Source organism: Rattus norvegicus, chromosome 3 (genome assembly GCF_021556685.1).
Source record: "Rattus norvegicus strain SHRSP/BbbUtx chromosome 3, alternate assembly SHRSP_T2T, whole genome shotgun sequence".
NCBI classification, from domain to species: Eukaryota; Metazoa; Chordata; class Mammalia; order Rodentia; family Muridae; genus Rattus; species Rattus norvegicus.
In genome coordinates, this window is record NC_141536.1 from 153,634,942 (window position 1) to 153,651,096 (window position 16,155).

Here is a 16,155-nt window from a genome sequence, read left to right on the forward strand (position 1 = left end):
GGTCTGTGCCACTATTTATACCCAGTGCAGGAGAGTCTTAAGTTGGAGTCAATAGAGCAGAAGTTTTCAGCCCGTGGGTCGCAACCCCTACAGGGATCTCATATCAGATATTTATGCTACGATTCAGAACAGTAGCAAAATTACAGTTATGAAGTAGCAACGAAAATAATTTGATGGTTGGGGGTCACCACAACATGTATTAAAGGGTCGCAGCACTAGGAAGGTTGAGAACCACTGTGTAGAGGGAAAGACTCCAGCTCGCACAGCAGAGAGGCGATGCCACCACTGTGGGCAGCCTTTCCTCTCCTCCCAGGCTCATCTCGTCTTAGCAATTCTTGCCAGGGGTCTTATTCTGATGTAGCCTGGGGGCAGGAAGATCCCACAGTTGCTGGGCACATCTGTTTCCCTCTCAGAGGGGGACCAGGGCCTGAGAGCTGGGACCAACTCTTCTCTCCTTGGAAATGTTGGGAGGAGGCAGATGGCTCTTGGGTGAGGGAGGGAGCTCAGTCACACGGGGTCAGTCACGCAGCCTCTAGTAACCACAAGGATAAGGGTAGTATCAAAGGCGAGCATTTATTAAACACCTACTCTGTGCCAGGCACTGCCCAACAACTTGACACATGAACCATTTTTATCCTCTCAAATCTTCGAGGTAGGTGCTGTTATTAACCTCATTTGACAGATGAGGAAACTGAGGCCCAGAGAAGTGAGGTGACGTGCTCAAGGCCAGGCAGCCGGCCAGTGCCAGAGGCTCCACCACTTGCTGTCTGGGTGTCCCTGCACAAGTCAAACCACTTCTCTGGGAGGCTTTCCCATCTGACACCTTCAGGACTCCACCTCATAGTTTCTCCAACAATGCAGTCGGTATCCGGGTAGCTCTCAGCACACAGTAGGTGCTTAGTAAATGAACAGCCCTTCCTTCATCTTTAATTGGATGCCAGAAAGCCTTGGGGTGGGCACCGCAGCAGCGCCATCCTCTGCTTTCTCCTCTCATTGTCCTTTCCCAGAGCCGGGTTCCCCCTCCGCGGTCCTGTCCAACCCAGATCCGTGCAGGCCGGGTTTCCCTCCTTTCTCCTGACATTGCTCGTCACCCCCGCACCCCTGAGTCCTCCGCAAGCTGCACCCCTGGAAACGTGTCGCGGAGCGGGGGCCCTGCGGATCCCCTCCCGTCGGACTGGGCGGGCTGGGGCTAGGAGGCCGGGGCCTCGTCGTCCCCGCGGTGGCCGGCGTAGAGAGCGGCCAGCGGTCGGAAGCGCGGGCCCCAGGCGCGAAGAAAGGCGAAGTCCTGCTCCGAGCCGGTCGAGCCGCTGTGCAGCGAGCTGAGCGAGGCTGCCGGCGAGCCCGCGCCCTCGAACGCGTAGGTCTGGAAGGCGTCGTAGGGAGGCACCGACAGGTCCGCGTCCGCCAGCGCCACCTTGCGGCTGATGAAGTCCCTGAACACCGAGAAGTCCGGCTCGGGGCTCGACGGCCCCCGAGGCAGCGAGTGGCGCTCAGAGGAGGAAGCAGCCTGCGGGGGACTGGCCGCGCCCCCGCCTGGGTCGCCACCCTTGAGCTCCCCGAAATCGTAGAGGCTCCGCAGCGCTGACATGTCATAAGCCTCGGTGTCCTGCTCGCCGCCGCCTTCGTCGTTGTATTTGATCACGTTGTCCCGCATGTCTTCATCCACATCTGAGCTCAGGTGGCTCTTGTGGTGCCGCCTGAGGGTGAGAATCAGCAAAGCCAGCACTGTGGGGTGAGTAGGGGGAGACACAGGGAGACAGAGTGAGGGCTGAGCTCAGCATAGGGCACTCACTGCCTGGAACCCCTCCGGCCCCCAACCACTGAGCTTCACCATCCCTGAAGGGTCCCTGGGTTGGTGGTTTCTTACAGTGAGAATTGAGCTGACAGCCATTGTAGGTGGTGAGCTATTCATCACAGGAGGTGTGCAAATTGTAGCTAGTGGCCAGTAGTACTGGGGTTGGGAAGCAGAGGGGCCCTCCAATTTGAGGGCCAGAATTAACCCTTGAGTTCTAGGCGCTGGAAGGTTGAAGGTACCGGCTGCAAGGTGGACGACACTTTTCTGTTGCCACCCTCCTCTGTCCCCCCTGGAAGTGTCTCAGGTCAAGACCCTCAGGGTTCTCTCTGTGAGATCCCTAGCCAGGTCCCCCACAGGAAGGATTCCATGGTTCTCAGTGGCCTCTTCACCACCAGCAGCTGCAGGGACCTCTTTACAACTGCGGGTCCTCGTGGGTCCTAGATCTGCCTCTGAGACTTCCTTTTCCTCATCTCAGCCAGAGAGGGACAGCTCACCAAAGGCTAGGTCTTGCCAAGTTAACCCCAGTAACTATCCTCTGGGACCTGGAAACATTTCCCTAACTTGATGCCGGGCATGGAGAAAGCATTGGATGTGTGCTTGCTGAGTGGAATGAATGAATGAATGAATGAATGAATGAATGAGGAGTTGCCTGGAGACCTGACTAAGGGGGAGTGAATGAATGACCTACCCTCTGTGTTTCTGTCTTTCTTCATCTGCTTCTAAGACTTCCCTTTTCCTTCCTTCCTCCTCCTCCTCCTCCTCCTCCCTCCTCACTAACAGGGTATTCTGTCACCCAGGCAGGTTTTCCTGGCTCCCCCAGCTCCCTAGCGGTCTCTCCACGATGTACTCCTTCATAACATTCTCTCCCTGACATTCGCCTGAAGGCCCGTGGCCTTACCTTTCCTCTGCCAACAACTCCAGCATCTTTGGCCCCTGAAATCCAAGTACATTTAATTTCCGGTCCCCTTGGTTGACCAAGAAAACCTCAAAGGCCATATGTTCAAAGTTGAAATAATCTTTCTCTTTCCCACTTTCCCCTCTCCCTCCACCAGGCCCAGAGAATGTGCTGGAAAGGGGACAAGGAAGAATGTAGGAGTTGAGGACAGGGAGGGGTGCTGGGAAATGCAGGCTTCTGGACTTGATCTTATACCCACAGCAACTGTGGAGAACTCCACAAGATCAAGCCAATCAACAGTCCAGTGAGGATAGGGGAGGGGTCAAACAAGGCCCCACCCTCAGCCTTAAAGCCATTGGCTGGTTGGTGGAAACTGAGAGGAGTCATTTTCCTTCAGGGGTGTGGCCATTGGTGGGCTGACCACGCTCCTGTGTATGGCCACGCTCCAGTGCATGGCCACACTCCTGTGCGCTTGCAGGCAGCACTAATGGGTCCTCCCATTAGTGGTTATAAAGAAGACACAAAGAGGGCCGGAGTGTGGGAAGGATACATGTAGGGAAGGTCTGGAGGGTCTGTGGGTGGACATAATCAAGATACATTGTATATATGTATGAAATAAATAATCATTTTAAATTTCATTTTATTTTGTGTGTATGGGTGTTTTGCCTGCCTGCGTGTCTCTGTAACACACGTGTGCAGTGCCCACAGAGTCCAGAGGAGGAGTCAGATCCCCTGCAACTGGAGCTACAGATGGCTGTGAGCTGCCGTGTGGGTGGTGGGAATTGAACTCTGGAAGAGCAGCCAGTGTTCTTAACCGCTGAGCCGTCTCTCCAGCCCCAAGAATGAATTAAAGGGAAAAATACTTTGTTCAGTGATAAATCCTACTGTGGAAACAGCCTAGCACCTGAGAGGGATTTTCTGGATAGATGGATGGATGGATGGATGGATGGATGGATGGATGGATGGACAGACGGACAGACAGACATATGCCAAGCACCGCGGCAGAGATTAGACATTTCTTGCTGCTCCAGACAGATCCAACCAGGCCTGTGAACACAGCCGGCTGTGAGAGCTACAGCACAGGTTACGAGCTCACCACCTAACATGGTAGCTTACAACAGGGAAGGAAGTGGGGGCTGGGGACAGGCCCCGAGGGAGGGCTGGAGGGAAGGGAGGTGTCAAGAGAGATGTGGGGAAGATGGATGGACGGCTGGAGACCCAGGGCTGTGGAGGGATGCCCACGAGAGCAGATGGTGGGGGATTGCAGGCGGGCGGCGGGCGACAGATGTGCCAGACCTGATCAGCGATTCCGCCCGTCACCTTTAGAGCACTGATGTGCACTTTCTTCGTTTGTGGGCAATTAGGCAGAAATTTGTTTGCACTGCTTTGGAAAATGAAACCGCTGTAAAGTGCACCCTCTGGAAAAACGGGATTCTGAGCGGTGGGCTGTGGTGGGGAGGGAGGGGCTGTACTCCTGGCTTGGCAGAATCTGTCCGGGTCCTCTGCAGGGATCTGACAGGACACTGGAGGATGGGCAGCACAGAGGGGGGCTAGGCAGGGCCAGAGAGAACCCCTAACTCCAGCTGTTCTGTCTACAGTCTGCACTTGGGTGGCTGTGGCTGTGACAGCAGCCAAAGGCTGTTAACATCTCTTCTCACCAGGGACACTGGGGTTCAAATGACTTTTGGTACCATTGTTCCCAATGTCTCAAGACTTTGTCCCAGGAACCCTAACTTGTTGTCCCTAGTTTTATTTCACGGCAGGTGCCAGAGTTAGAGGTGGAGACACAGAGTCAGGAAACCTAATTTCATGTCAGAAAACCATCTGGGTCATCTTAGCCAAGCAGCTTAATCTCTGTGAGCCTCAGTTTCTTCATCGGAGAAAGGGGTTGATACACCTGGTCATGAGGCCACACAGCCATGCCTCTCTTAGGACAATAGACAAGAGAATTTTAAAAATATGCTTTGTATGTCCCCCCTCCCCCATATCAGGTCCCAAACTCCCTGTATGGCTAAAGATGACTTTTAACTTTGGCTACCCTTGTCTCTACTTCTGGGGTGTCAGGATCACAGCCCTATACCATCACACTAAGTTTCTGCAGCACTAAGGATCGAACCCAGGGCTTCATGGATGCTGGGTAAGCACTCTACCAATTAGGCTATACCTCCAACACCATATTTCTTCTTATTACTTAGGAGTGTCATTCTATAGTCCAGGTTGGTCTGGAATTTACTACATAGCCCAGGCTAGCCTCTAACTTGTTGAAATCCTCCTGCCCCAGCTTTCCGAGTACTGAGATTACAGGAATGAGCCACCAGCCCAGGCTGCACCTGTGGTTTTAAACTCTCGGAAGTCTTGGGCTAAGTGTGTGGGGAACAAGACTGTCCCAAGTGGGCCACCACCCTCACTTCAGAGACTTCCCACGGGAACTGCAGGTAGAGGTTAGAGATGTATCCAGTCTGTCCACATGTAGGAGAAACTGGGGCTCCCCTCCCAGGGTGTGGTCTATCCAGAAGGGTACCAAGGTCCAGTCATGGGGGGCGGGGCTCTTGGACTCACCGACCAGGATGAGGACACAGACCAAGAGAGCGATGAGTGCTCCCGGGCTGAGGGAGGCAGCCATGACAAAGGCAGTGGTGTTGCAGGACTGGATGGTACCGGAACTGTCACAGCCGCAGATACGGATGGTGAGGGTGCCTGTGCTGCTCAGGGTGGGTGGCCCGCTGTCCACAACAAGGATGGGCAGGAGGAACACATCCTGCTCTTGCCGGTTGAAGCCCACATGCTGGGTGTGCACCGCAGCCGTGTTATCTGCTCCGGAGAAGTGGACAGCATGTGACTCGGATCCTGGCCCAGCCACATCCCGATCCCACCTTGAGACCTGCCTCTTCCCACCCCGAACTGCTGCCTCTCCAGGGATACACACATCTGCCTCATCTCCCCCACGTCTGCCTCAGCTGCAGAAGACCCTGCAGCTCACAGAGCCCACGGGCGTCCTCAGCCGTCCCTGCACTGGGTTCCCAGCTGTCTTAAATGTCTTTTCAGCAATTCTAAGATTTTTTTTTTTTTTGCTCCCAGCTGTGCCAAGGTACTGTCCCCAGCTAATCCCAGATTTCGTCCCCCGCTGGACCAATGTCCCGGCCTCGGCTATGCCAATTTTCTTCCTTCATTGATCTCAACAGCTTGCTTTGTTCCAGATTCTACTCCGATTTCCAATACACTTTGCTTGGGGGAGTCGTGGTCCTTGGCTGTGGTTTGCTGGACCTTGACAAATCCAAGGTCATCAGAGGTGGCTGGAAACACCAGCTGGCATGTACCCGTGGCTGAGGGGTCTTTATGCTATCCAGACATTCTGGAGCTCAAGGGTCTCTCACTAAGAAGCTGGGGTAGTGATGCAGCCTTCATGGTCATATGAGGAGACCCAAAGCATCAGACTCTCTCTATGCAAAGTTTTCCCTTGTACATGGGCAGTCAGAGAGAGGGGCAAGCTACTTAATGGTGGCTATTGTCCAACCTCAGCCTGCTGCAGACCAGACCAAACCCAGAGAGCACAGGCTGAGCCACAGGTCAAATCCACTTCCTCTCCTTTTCTTACATCCTCCACATCTGTCACGAAGCACTGACCCTTGCTTTCTGGGGTCACCTCCCAGTCCTGCACAGTGTGGGGATTTGAAGGGTTGAGTCCTGGGACAGATGCTCTGTCTTTGCTGTTGCCCCTCTGCTTGCCCGTCAGACCCATCTGTCTTGCCCTGTCAGTGTGGGTTCTTACCTGAGACCTTGGGAGTCCTGAGTCCCTTTCCAGCTTTGTGGATGGGACCCGGGGAGCTCAAGGAAACGCATGCCTGTGTGGAGAGGGCAACTGAGATCTTCCTGATGCTAGTTTGTAAGGAAATCCTAGCCTCAGGATGAAGCCCATCTCTCCCTGCTTTCTGGTCCTCCTTACTATGGATACCATGCTGCTGACAAGAGCCTTTGGAAAGACTGACCATGACCTTGGGCAGACAGAGGTGAGTGGAGCTCAGATGTGACAATCTGGCCCAGGAGGTGATGGACAAACAAGGTTCAGCGTCTCACCGTACCCCCTGTTACACATATTTGAACATTCCCATACAAATGCTAGCCAAACCGTGTGCCTGGGGCACCAGCTCCCTCAGTCCTCATGGTCCTCATCGGCAAACAGAGCCAGGGTCTCACCTAGCAGAGAGGACAGCATGGGATCATTCCCAGCACACAGCAGAACCTCACAAATGCTGCTTAATAGTTCTCCCACGTGCCACACCCCACACCTGCTCCCTGTCTGGATGTCTCTGCCTTGTTTCTGAGGGGCCCTGCTATCTAGGATGCCCTCTCTGCCTTCTTGTCTGGGCAAATTCCTCATCCATCACATTCCTGCTAGATATCACCTCTTTTCCATGGCCTCCTTTCTCCACTCCCCTGGGAAGGAGGGATTTATGGCTGCCATGCCCTGGTGTGATGGCTGGGGTCCCTGCACAGTGCCCGTCTCTCCATCTTGGGCCAGCTGGAGCCTGGCCCTGTGCCAGTCTCAAGGAGCACAGTTGGAAGGGACCACAGCTCTCCCTAAGTGGCAGATACGGGTCGGGTCGGCACCTTAAGCTCTGGCTTGTTTTCTGGGGTCTTCTGTTAAAGCCTGAGGCAGCCCAGGCTAAGAAAACACTGCTTCCTTCCCGAGAAGAAGAAAGCTCAAGTGCAGGGGGATGGAGGGGTAGCAGGGTGCGGTGAGGCTGCATCAGCACCACTAGATGCTTCTTATACATGCATCAGCCTGTGGGCATTTGAAAGGCACTGCCACATTTGGCTCTCCCACCCATGGTTGAGCAGGGTCTCCCCTGAGGCTCAGCAAGAAGAGACTTGTGTGACTGGCATGGCGGCTCAGCGGTTGAAGGGGCTCACCCTGAGCCCGATGACCTGAGCCTCATCCCTAGGACTCATGTGGTGGAAGGAGAGAAGCAACTCACACAGGTTATCCTGTGACCTCTAAATACCATATAGCATGTATCCCCCACCCCACTCTAGATGCAAAGTAAATGTAATTTAAAAAACCTTTCGCAGAAGTGACTATGGGGCTGGAGAGATGGCTCAGCTGTTAAGAGTACATATATTGCTCTTCTAGAGGACAGGAGATCCAGGCACCCATATTGGGTAGCTCACAACTGCCTGTAACTCCAGCTCCAGGGGATCTCATGCCTCTGGCCTACATCAGTACTTGCACTAGTGTGTATGCATGCACACACACATGTGCATATGCACACATACACACATGCATGCATACCTGTGCATGCAGACATGCATGCGTGCATACATGCACATACACACACATGCACACATGCAGGCATGTACAGAGACTTTAAAATAAAAAGTAATGACTTGTTTCTTCGTCATCCATCCATCCACCTGTCCGTCTGTCTATCTACCCATCTTTCATCTAATCGTTCATCCACTATCACCCATCTACAGACCCCTCTGTCAGTTCATCCACCCTCCATCATCCTTCTATTGATCTTTCTTCCCATCCAGTCTCGAGCTCTCATGGATACACACCTCTTCATCATCCACCCATGCTCCGTCCGTCTGCCTCCTACCGTTCACCCACGGATCCATCTGTCCATCCATTCTCTGGCTGTCACACACCCATCCATCGACTTCCCGTCATCCGTCCACTCATACACACATACATCACCCTCCAACATCCATCTGTACGTCTATGTACTCATTCATTTTCAGTCTTCCAGCATCCATTTGTCTATTCTCTGTCTACTCCCCATCTCCCTGTCTGCCCTCCAGCATTCATCCACCCACCCTACATTTATACACTCGCTCTGTATTCCGTCTGTCTATCCGCTCTTCATTCCCTCTCCATCCATCCATGCATCCTCTATCCCCACGCATCCCTCACTCATCCATGAGTCCTCCTTCCCCTACCACCATGCACTCATTCATCCACCTTCCCTCTCTTTCCACCTACTAATCCATTCCCTCCCTTCCTTCTTTTCCTTCCGCTCTCCCCCTCTCCCTCTCTTCCTCTCCCTTCCTCTCCCTTCTTTCTTTCCCTTCCTCTCCCTTCTTTCTTTCCCTTCCTCTCCCTTCTTTCCCTTCCTCTCCCTTCCTCTTTCTTCCTCTCCCTTCCTCTCCTTTCTTCTCCCTTCTTCTCCCTTCCTCTCCCTTCCTTCGGAAGCTCTTCATTACCCGCTGCCAGCTAGACTGCCCGCTGGCTGCTGAGGAGAGACAATAGAGAACTAAACCAGCTGTTGCCTGCATCAGAACTCAGATTCCTATTTGAGGAACTAACACCAATGGAAGGAGCCCACAGCTCTGTCTACTCTGTCTAGGATTACAAACCATGGGAGTGCTGGGAAGGGCCAGTTGCGGGGGGGGGGGTGGTAAGGGAGGGTGATTAACAGGACACTGCTCAGGAGGTCACGGTAAGTTTCTTGGGAGAAATGATAGCCACCCGAGTGAACTTCTGGGTAAGCAAGTCCAGGAAGTGAGCATGGCAGCCACTGCTTCCGCTGCTGTGGTTGGGGCACAAGCCGGTGGCTGGAGGGAGACAGAAGCCCATCCTGGGAAGTTTAGTGGGCCAGTTTTTGTAAGGAACTTGTGCTATTTTCTGGAAAGTGACAGGAGGCCATTGATTCGTGGGCTTTAAACCAAGAAGTGACCCAGTGATACATCATCCATTCATTCCACAGCAAGTCTGAGCTGAGCACTATCTATATGTCATGATTATTTTAGCCCCCGGAGACATAGCTGTGAATAAGACAGACGCGGTTTCTGTCCTGGCTCGAACCTGCCCGGTAGCCAAGGACACTCATAAAGGAAAATACAGGCACTGACACAGACTACAGGTCGGAAGCGCGGGTGTGTTTTGTGTGAGACAATAGCAGTAGTAGCAGCAGAGAGAGGTAGACAGAGCTGAGAAATGAGTGCCTGGCCCTGGCCCAGCCTCCAATTGCCAAGCAAGACAGAGATGCGTCTCAGGGTTGCTGTCCCCCACTATGCAGCCAGATGTGCAGAACACTTAGAACCCTGCCTCCCTCCGCCCAGTGGAAGGGAATTCTTGGGTTGTCCTCCCAACCCCATCCAGCTGCCTTCCTCTGGGAATCCACTGACCACCCCCGGCCCACCCCACCCTTCAATGTGGGACCTGCGCCCGGGAACAGCATCCATCCATCTGGCCCTACATCCATCAGCGTCAATCCCTGGCTGCAAAGGCAATATTTATAAATCACATTTCCAAACTGGCTACACATTTGTACAACGAAGCAGATGGGTTGGGGTAGCCGCTTGCCACCTAAGATATTTATAGGGTGAGGAGGTGGGGGGTTGGCACATGGAGGGAAGGGGCTGAAGGACTGGAGAAGGCCTTCCGTGGCTGCTCTAACCTCAGCAGGCTAAGGTTAACCTCTCCCCAAAGCTCATGCTCGAGGGTCACCCCAGAAGGGAGCTCAGGAGGCCCCCAGACTAGGAGAAACAATGGGGGGAGGGGTGGAACCCCGGGGGCCTGGGGAGATCCTTGAACTTGGAGAGGCAGGAGCAGGGCGGACAGAGTCCCTGGGTACCAGCTCAGGGTACCAAGGGAGGGATGTGTGGGCTGGGATGTATTGGTTATTGAATTACTTCCAAAAGATTTAAATAGTCGCAGCTCTGAGCCCTGGTTCCTCCCACAGCTTTAGCCATGACCCTGCCCCTCGGACACAGCAGGGGCTCCAGGGTCCAGGTCTAGCTGTTGTCATTGTTCTTTGGGAATCCATTGTCAGAGTAGAGGAAGTGACTGGTAAAGGCTCTTAATATGGCTCTGAGGACTACAGGTATGTTTAGCTTCAGAGACCTTAGGGCTTCTCCGTGTCGGGGTCTGAAACTATTCCAGGACCAGAAGACCAACGTGGTCTGCCCCAGCGCCTCCCCACGACTGCCAGATTGCATGATTGACTGAGCGCCCTTCATCCTGTTTTCTGTTTGTTTGAAACTTGACGTTTCTGCTAGCAGACTGTTCTCGCTGTGGTTATCTGCTTGGCTCACTCCCCGGTTGCTTTAATTCTTTCTTTATTTGTGTGCGTGCGAGTATCTGCGTGTGCGATGTCTACTTGTGTGAGCGCGCATGTGCGGTGTACTCATCTGTGTGTGACAGGTCAGAGGTTAGCACTGAGTGTCTTCCTCTGTCATTTTCCTTAATTTTTGAGACAGGGTCTTGTTGGACTGGGTCGCATTGATTAGGCTAGGTCAGCTGGTGGCAAGCCCCTAGGATTCCCCCAGTCCTTGCCTCTCGCTGACAGGGTTGTAACAGACACATGCTGCTGTGCTCAGCTTACATGGATGCTGGGATTTGAACTCAGGTCCTTGTGCTTGCATGGCTGACACTTTACCCACTGAGCCATGTCCCCATCCATTCCACTGCCTGCTCATTGTGGATCCCTCCAGGGAGGCTGTCCCAGACTACCTTTCCGTTTCACGCTGCACATTTTGTTGAACTCCGACAAGGTGCCAGCCAGCATTGCTCTTGGCACCCAAAGCCTATGATGAGCAGAACAGGGCCCAGACTCTTGAGGAACAAGGCTGCATCACTCCTCCTCCCTGGCCACTCACTAGGCCGGATATATTATTGATTTGTTTAATTTCTGTCTTGCTTCAGTAGACTGTGAAGCCCACACGGGTGAGGATTCTCTCCCCTCTGTCATTGAATTCCCAGGGCCCAGAGCAGAGCCCGCCTCACAGGAACTGTGTCTCAGTGGAGCTTAGGAGACTAAAAGTAGAAAGGAAGAGTGTAAGGTCTGCAGCTACCCCAGCAACCCTCTTCCCTCTGCGGTGCCTGGCTGCTGTATTAGCTCCATTTCCAGACAATGAAACTCAGGGTTAGAAAGGGACAGATAGTTGCCAGGAAGTCATGGAGAGTCTGACCCCAAGCCTGGGGTGCCTCCTGGGCTCCTCGCTCCTGTTCTTTGACACCTGCCTCCCTCAGCTCTGTTTTTAAAGTTCCAGTGTCAATTTCGTGGGGACCTCGGGGGACAGAGTGGGGTATCATGGAGTACTCAGATCAGACGGTTGGTCAGGTCACTTTTGTGGGGGAGGGCGACTAAGTCAAGGAAGATCAATATTATACAGAGACTGGGGTGTGTGCATGTGTGTGTGTGTGTGTGTGTGTGTGTGTATGTGTGGTGTGTTTGTGTGCATGTGTGTGTGTGGTGTGTGTATGTGTGGTGTGTGTACGTGTGTGTGTGGTGTGTGTGGTGTGTGTGGTATGTGTGTGTGTGTGCATGTGTGATGTGTGGGTGTATACATGTGTATGTGTGTGGTGTGAGGTATGGTGTGTGTGTGCGTGTGCGCGCGCATGTGAGTGTTCAGGAAACATATACTTTGGAAGACCTGCAGAACTCTGGAAAAGGCCCTTTCCTTCTATGGCAATGAAAACGGGGGGAACCTCCCTCCACTGTCGCAAGGGACTCGAGTTGGGGACACCTTTGAACCACAGGTGGGGGTATGTATACACTGCTGCCTTCCTCTGTCACTTGGCTTGGGGACTCTCCACTGTCCACTCAACTGCTCCTCTGGATGCTCTTCCAGATCTTCCCGACCGCCATTGCCTGCCCTTTGGATGTGTCCCCACAGTCTGAAAACTCAAGCCTGGCTCCCCAGGGCTTGGCCAGTGGCTGGTGTCAGCCCTGGTCTGACTCATACACTGTGACATTAGACCCAGCTCTGGCTCTCCGGGAGTCTTAGTTTACACACGGAGAACAGGGGAGGAAGACAACGAGCCAGCCCCCTCCCTCCCTCACACGCCCTGGGAATGGTGGTTCACCTTCGATGTCCAGCAGAGAGAAGTGAGGGTTGCTGGGTTCCTCTGGTACCAGGCGGAAATAGAAGCGGTGGCCGCCCTGTGGTTCGTCTCTGTCCACCACACTGATGGTTTGAATGAGCTGTAGAGTAGGGAGAAGCAGGGTACACAATGAGGTGGAGTAGGGCTCTCTCATGGCAGCATCTCTGGTCCCCAGTGCCTGTGGGTACCTGGCCTGGCTTGGCGTCTTCACACACAGCGGCCTCGTAGGGTGTGGCCAGCTCTGGGGGATTGTCATTCACATCCAGGATTCGGATCCGTAGGGATGCCCGAGACAGCTGAGCATGATTGTCTGTAGGAAGAGTGGGGAGGAGAGCAAGAGCTTCAGGGGCGAGACCAGACGACCTACCTACTTCTAGGTGATTAGACAGTGGGGCCACACCGACAGACACTGTGGGTTATCCACATGGCCACAAGAACCAGGGCTGGGGACACAATCTCCTAAACACCTCCACCCTCCACCATCCCCATAGCCACATTCCCGTCCCATCTCATTCATTTCTCTGCCACGTCCCTCTCCACCCTTTCTTCCATCTCCACAACCGTCTGCACTCTTGTGGCTCCATGTCTGCTGTCACAGTCACCATCTTCACCCTTCTCCTCTCCATCTCCATCACAGTCTTCACCAGATCCACCATCCCATCTTCATCGTTAATATTAGCATCAACTGCATTGCCAGGGCCACTATAACCTCCTTGGCCACAAACAACAGTACACACCCACCCATCATCATCACCAAAATCATCACCAACACCACCATCACCATCACCAACACCCTACCCATCACCATCACCATCACCATCACCATCACCAACACCATCACCATCACCCTACCCATCACCATCACCAGCACCAGCACCCTACCCATCACCATCACCATCACCATCACCATCACCATCACCATCACCATCACCAACACCATCACCATCACCAGCACCCTACCCATCACCATTACCAAAATCATCACCAACACCACCATCACCATCACCAACACCAACACTCTACCCATCACCATCACCAACACCATCACCAGCACCAGCACCCTACCCATCACCATCACCAAAACCATCACCAACACCCCACCCATCATCACCATCACCAACACCATCACCAACACCTCATCCATCACCATCTCCAACACCATCACTACCAGGAGCATCATCACAATCTGCGTCATTACAATTTTGACTGCTGCCACCATCACTGGATCTTACTGCTACCAAGCCATCGCCATGACGACCAGCAATACTGTCCTCCCTAACCCTAGCATGTAACACACAGAAGCACCCTCAACACTGCTGCCTTCATCCCTGTAGATCACCATCATCACATCCGTTAGCTCCACTCTCATCATCCCCATCACCCTCATGGCCATGGCCCCTCTACCACCACCACCACCATCCTAACCTCTTTCATCACTTGCCTTACAACATTGCCAGCGTAGCCACAGCCATGAGCAGTCAGTTATCACCACTGTCACTTCCACCATAACCACCAGCGGTCCTTTCAGATAAGCCCCTGCCTCCAACACTGTGTCACCTCCATCACTGTCTGCCCTGTCCCCTCGAGGTTATCGAATACTCCCAGAGCACACGTGTCCATCATTCAGCTGCCCTAGTGGATCCTAATGGATCCTGTGTATTACTACGATTTGTGTTCCCACACTGCAAAGGAGAAACTAAAACATGCGGTGTGTTTAGACCATGGTCAGCTGGTGACTGAACCCCCAAACTCCTGCTCTCAGCACACCTAATCCTTCAAGGGCCAGATGAGTTCGAGGAGGCAAATTTGGCCTGTGAAGCAGGGTGCCCACAAACTCAAGGCTCTGTCTTTACTTAGCTCTGGGTCTCCAGCATAAGATAGAATAGCTTGCCCCTCTCAGTTGGGCAGATGGGTGAAGTCAGAAGGGCTTGTGAAGAGACCTGGATTTCAGGCGTGGCTAAACCAACCCTAACCCAGAACTTGGGCTCAGGCAAGACGCTGATTTCAGTTTCCATCCCTGGAAAGTGCTGCACATGGAATGGTGATTAAGACCAAGCCCACCTCTGCCACACAGGAGCTTTGTGATCTCAACCAAGTGACGTTTCCAAGCTTCAGTTTTCTCCCTTGCTTGCGGAACAGATGGGCTAAGGGTTAACATCTCTGAAGTGCTTAGAACGGTGTACCCAGCACAGAAGATTGGTACACAGGTATCTAGCAAGCAATTCGACACCAGAGAATTGGCAGCCTCAACCTGGCCTCTTGGATCAGTTCCCTTATGGCTGGTTCCCTAGCTTCCCTCCCAGAGTGCCTTGCCACTTTAACCTCAGCAAGCTCACGAATGACTGACCTTGTCTACCTGCCCCCTCCCTGCAGGTGCATCCCCCAGGAGAGGAAATGACAGCCCGCTTTCAAGAGGATGCTTGCATGACGGGAGTCTCCAACTGGGGTTGACAGGGAGCTATTTTGGGGGTAGTCTGGGAGTCCCCAGGCAGTCGTGCACCCCATGTTCAGGGGGAAGTGGACCCATCTACTGCCTTCTCTGAGCTCAGAGGCCACTGGATACTGACTGCAGCTGCTGGAGACTTGATAGAACTGGAGGCGGGAAGGGCAGGTGGTCTAACTCTGGGAAACCAGGGGGGGAGGAGGAGGAGGAAGAGGAGGAGGAGGAGGAGGAGGAGGAGGAGGAAGAGGAGGAAGAGGAGGAGGAGGAGAAAGAGGAGGAGGAGGAGGAGGAGAAAGAGGAAGAGGAGGAGGAAGAGAAAGAGGAGGAGGAAGAGGAGGACAAGAAAGAGGAGGAAGAGGAGGAAGAGGAGGAAGAAGAGGAGGAGTTCCCCTCAGCAGAGGGCACACTATCTCCTCAGTTTACCCAGATATGCCACCTCAGCAGTTAGAGGGATTCTTCTGGGACCGAGGGAGGGGAATCGTGACTGGGGATGCCGAGAGAGCGTTATTTTTTAAGAGCATATTGCCAGAGAACCTCCACAGACAGATGGGGTGCTTCTGGGAGGCAAGGGGAGAGGGAGGCAGGCAGGTGTCTGTCTCTCAGCTGATTGTGGGGCTAGTGAGGGTCTGTGAGTCCTTCCTGGCAGCCTGCCTCTGTAAGCAGGGGTGTGGGGTGTCTGTCGGAGAGGTGGGGAAGAAGATCCTCTACCTCATGAAAGGGGTGAGCCCATGACAGCACTCTCCTGAAGGACAGTCACCCTCTATCCATGTTCTAACCGGGAGACCCTGTTGTCACACCATTGCTATGTCACACCTGGGGCTTCCGGTCTCCCTTCCAACATGTCCCACACAGGTCACTTCCTAGGAGAGCCCTGAGTAAGTACGTTTGCCTGAGTAAGGGTCTCCGATCTAAGAGCTAGCCAGCTGAGGACACTTAAGAGTCTGTGCCTCCGAGTTGCCCAGGTTGCGGTGTTTGTCCAAGGACTTGGGGCCGGCCTGGAATTACCATTGCTCCTCACTGGGCCCTCAGCATTAAGCAATGTGTCTCATCCTCAGAAAGTCACTTGGGAAGACTTCAAAAATACCAGTGCTAAAGGCTGGCATTGCTCAGGGAGGTTCGTCACGTATCCAGCTTACAAATGCTGCCTTGGGGTGACTGGCAGGCCTCTGGTACCTTCCAGTCCTGCCTGGTTG

The 16,155-nt window shown here is 53.6% G+C and overlaps 1 protein-coding gene across 3 annotated transcripts in view; it reads right to left on the reverse strand.

Moving 5' to 3' along the window:
• Positions 1-554: 554 nt before the first annotated feature.
• Positions 555-16,155, reverse strand: part of Cdh22 (cadherin 22) — a 125,255-nt gene continuing 109,654 nt past the window's right edge. For all 3 annotated transcript variants that reach the window (XM_087650228.1, XM_087650230.1, NM_019161.3), the window contains 4 exon segments: positions 12,708-12,829; positions 12,502-12,619; positions 5,250-5,501; positions 555-1,725 (listed from right to left, as the gene is read on the reverse strand). In XM_087650228.1, the coding sequence (XP_087506354.1) occupies positions 1,190-1,725; positions 5,250-5,501; positions 12,502-12,619; positions 12,708-12,829 (1,028 nt within the window). In that variant the 3' untranslated portion in view covers positions 555-1,189.